At 39.0% G+C, this 4379-nt stretch overlaps 1 protein-coding gene across 3 annotated transcripts in view; it reads left to right on the top strand.

The window, feature by feature from the left end:
* The window catches only part of fgd (faciogenital dysplasia), a 34326-nt gene that overhangs the window by 15849 nt on the left and 14098 nt on the right, over positions 1 to 4379 (top strand). For all 3 annotated transcript variants that reach the window (XM_016250637.1, XM_016250636.1, XM_016250638.1), the window contains one exon: positions 3486 to 3581. In XM_016250637.1, coding sequence (XP_016106123.1) covers positions 3486 to 3581 — 96 coding nt within the window. The remainder of the gene's footprint in view (positions 1 to 3485; positions 3582 to 4379) is intronic.

The raw sequence follows: 4379 nt of genomic DNA, 5'->3' as shown, positions 1-4379 counted from the left end.
TGTGTGTGTGTGAGTGTGAGTGTGTGTGTGTCTCAGTGTGTGTGTGTGCGTGTATGTGTGTGTGCGTGGGTGTGTGTGTGTGTGTGTGTGTCTCAGTGTGTGTGTGTGTGTGTGTGTGTGATGGTTTCATTGACCAAAGAGGATGGAAACTGCTGGTTATCGAGCTATTCATATGAGCATGTTTGACTTTGACACACTGCACACTATTTAAAAGTCAATATAAGTAGAGTAGCTGTAAGAATAATATAGCCACATAATTCTTGAGAATTTTGCCACAATTGAATTGCATTATGTTCAGTCACTTAAAATTGTAAAATGTAGGTTAGCTTAATCATTTTGTGCTGGACTACATGAACAGTTTTTATTGACATAACTAATGGGCAGTGGCTCTGTAGTTCCCAGCTTGCTTTGCATGAAACCATATCAGGGGAGTAAATGTCGACATGAAGTGTTAGTTTATGTGTTTTCAGCAAAGATAAAGCCTTGTAAATGTTTAATGTTTAGTTATGCTGAAGAATTAGTTTCTATTTAGATGTGCTTAGGCTGTGAGAGGCTGTCATATGTACGAAGAAGAAGAAGAAATGTAATTGTCCTTTACATGCTCTCAAACTTAAGTCTATTAGTTTATTTATTAGTTTATTATTTCTTTAGCCCTCCTGTTGTGTTGAACTTGACCCACATTCAAACTGAATTGCTTGATTATTGATTGAACTATTTATTTCTGCTTGAAATCGTGTGACTTTTTCCTCATTTAGGGTCATGAATATGAATGCAAGTTTTCGACACATAGATGTACAAAAATTGTTATGACATTTGTTTTGGGGTCAAATTGACCGCCATTGGTTTCCACGCAATTCACCAAAAACCAGCACTTTGAAAACAGAAAACCTTTATTGTAGCTTCCCAAAGACTAAAATATGAAATACATGAGAGCCAATGAAGTTTAAGAGTCAGTTTACTTGAAACTGAAGACTTGTCTTCTGAATCATCCAAGGATGTGCTGTTTCTTTATCTAGCCAAGTCTGTGAACGGGTGTTTGGTTGTTCGTTTTTTGGATCTCAGTTACTAGCCTGCTGCAGCAGTGAAAATAAGTGTGAGGAACCCATTTCAAGTGCAAATAATGTTAGATACTGTTTGTTTTTACTTGTCGTTTTTTGCATCTCAGTGTGCATATAGTCACTACATGTAATCATGACTAGGAAATATTTTTATTTTGTGTCTGAGCTACTCATTTTTCAACAAAAGTATGTTGGTCAATGTGGCACAATGGGAGGAAGAATTCTTTAACACAATAGGAGTTCATAATTTAACATGAATCTTTGGTTTTTTCTATAGTGTCAGTTTTTGATGAATTGCATTTTTTCCTTCATCCCGTGAATGGTGAATGAAGGGTCTGTCAGCGAGCAGCTGAGGGTGCGGCTCTGAAGTGCACTCACTCGACAGGTTCCCCTGCTTCCCAAACCATTACCACTGCTTCATAATGGAGAAGAGGGTTCACTCACTCACACATTGTGCTGTTCATCACTGATACCAGTCGCTTCAAGACAGACCTGCAGAGTCTTGTGGACAGAAGTGCCATGGGCTGAAGGACAGGGTGTGAGAATGTCCAGCCGGCTGGCCATCCGTCACATGACGCAGCTCTTAGTCAGGGCCGAGAGTGTTTTTGTGCCGGTAAGGTGTGACAGGAATGGAGCTTTGTGTCGCCCATATTATGAGCACACGCATTCACCCAACACACGCCCTGATACCGTGGTACACGCCACAAACTGCCACTCTGCTCTCGCGCAGCACTGGATTCTTCATGCATTGTGTTCAGATCCACACACACACACACACCTCTGGTCTTTCCTGTGTTTCCTGGTGTGAGCAGCACATCTGCTCATAGGAAAGGTGTGTGTGTGCTTTGCGAACAGCTGACGTGTTGATGTGTGTTTAATAGCATGCTGTCACACAGGATGTGGGATGAGCTGCCAGAGTGTTTGTGTGCGCATGTGATGTGATGCGTCTTCATGCGCTCATGTAAGCTAGATTAACTTGGGCGAAGAACAAGCTGTCAAAACTGTTGCCGAATTGACCTAATTTTCCACATGTTTGCATGGATGAACCTAGATATAGTCTGACAGACCATATGCTTGATTATCACAAAAACATTTCATCACAGAATCAAAAGAACGACTCTCGTTTTTTTCAATAATGACAGGCTAGAGTCATCCATATAGGCTATACACTGTCTGAAAAGCACATTTTCATCAATCTGTCGACTTGAAATAGATGAATTGTGAGACCACTTGAGAATTCTCACTTTCTCTGGATTTACGATTTATAGTTATGTGTTTGAGTGAAACATAATTTGTGTTTTATTCTGGAAGCTACTGATGACATTTCTTCCAAACTTAAAAAAAAAAAAAAAAAAAAAAAAGGTAATTTAGAGCATGATATGACAATTGGTCAAAATGACAAAAAAGATGCCATGCTTATGTTCATTTTTAGACAACACAATAATTCAGAAGAGCTCAGAAATCAATATTTGGTGGAATAACCCTGATTTAAATAAATAAAATAAAAAAAACAACATTTGTTATTTTGACCAAAACATTTTTGTCCAAACCAATAAGCTCTAAATGACAATATTTTTGAAATTTGGAAGACATGTTATCAGTAATATTTCACTCAAAGCTATACCTAGTCAATCCAGAGAGACTGAGAATTTTCTGTATGTAGATTTATTTAGATGACCACATATCCTTATTAGCTCTTATGATATTTGTATGAATAATTTTCAACTACTCATAAAGCACTTTTTAATGAATCACCAGCAGTTGTTCCATTTAAAAACGAGTCTTTATTTAAATGCCACAAATAGGTTTACAGCTCAAGTGAAACTGAATCATCAGGTTTCTGCTTTTAAACCCTCTGGTGCTGTACATTTGCTCCATAGACTTCCATTGTATTATTTGGATTGTCTGCACAAAGTAAGATTATTTTTGTGGTGATCAGCAGGATTTGATAAAGTTTTAGCTGTCATTCTGTATCATGCTTTAGTGTGTCCACTACTTCATTAACAGTGTGCTTCTCATGTTTGTGTCAGTCAAGCGTGCTGTCTGTCAGTGGAGCCGGTGGATGTTGATGTGTTGTGTTGTCAGGCGTATCTGTATGGTGTGTGTGTCTCCTCCCGTTTCCTCAGATCTGCTGTCCTGTGTGTGTGTGTGAGTGTGTGTGTGTGCTGACACAGCAAAACCGTTTTAATAAAGACACACCGTCACATTTGCCCACTGATGGACAACATTTACATTCCTGTTAGTCATTGTGTAACTCTTTAAGTGGTAAAACACTGGTTGATTTAGTCATTTGAAGGAAGTTATAGTTTGTTACCAGGCCTGTGGCATTTTAACAAGGGGTTTAGTCTTGTTTTAGTTTGGTGACTGAAACTGATGTGCCTTCCTGTCTTTTACGCCTGTGTCTCGCTCTCTCTCTCTGCCTCTCAGGGTCTGCCGTCTGAGTCGCAGAAGCTGTTGAACATCGCTAAAGAGCTGCTCCAGACAGAAGAAGCGTATGTCAAAAGACTCAACCTGCTGGACCAGGTAACACACACACAAACACGGATCACTAGTGCCCCGTTTCCCCTTCCGTCTGCGTGCTGCGTTTGAGTTTTCCGTTAGGAGAGTTTCTCATTATTTACATTGAAATGAATTGTAGCTGTGGTTGTTTTGTGTTCATACAGCTTCCTGTTTCTGACACTTCCTCTTAGTCTATTTCCTCTACAATCAATGATTTTTGATCTTATGTCAGACTGTTTCTCGGCAGACCCGTAAAGCCACAACAAGCTTTCAGACCACTGAGAACACACTGTAATGTGTCTCCAAAAAACACGGTTTACATTGCATTTAAGAATAATTAAACACGTGGTGAGAAACGGTTGACGCTGTTGCGGGGTGTGTATCTTGTTCTCAGTTTTTTTTACTCTTACTAAAGTGGTGAGAGGTGCGCTGAAGACAATGTCCTTCTCACCTAAAAAGGCCTAACGAGAGAATAACTGCAATTATTTACTTTTACTTGATTTATTCACCTTATTTAAGCAACATATTTAATTATTAAGATTATTAGATAAAATCTTGAAAAACATTCCAAACAAAAGCTCTAAATGTTTCCCTTCCAGCTAAATGACAAGTAAAATAGCCGGTTGTTATCGCACAATATCTGGCCGTCGATGTGAAACGGTTTATTCTGCGATAACAGCCGGCTGGATGTCCATTATACCACTTATTACATGGATAGTTGCACATAAGTAAATAATTAGACACAGAATATTGATTTGAGGGGAAATGTTTTATCAGCTCATTAACCCAGACAAATGAACGAGTTCAAACAAGATGGACATT

This window comes from Sinocyclocheilus grahami, unplaced genomic scaffold, assembly GCF_001515645.1.
Source record: "Sinocyclocheilus grahami isolate Dianchi unplaced genomic scaffold, SAMN03320097.WGS_v1.1 scaffold1000.1, whole genome shotgun sequence".
In the NCBI taxonomy this organism is placed as follows: Eukaryota; Metazoa; Chordata; class Actinopteri; order Cypriniformes; family Cyprinidae; genus Sinocyclocheilus; species Sinocyclocheilus grahami.
The sequence above is the reverse complement of the archived record's forward strand: the minus strand, read 5'-3'. Positions and strand labels throughout refer to the sequence as shown.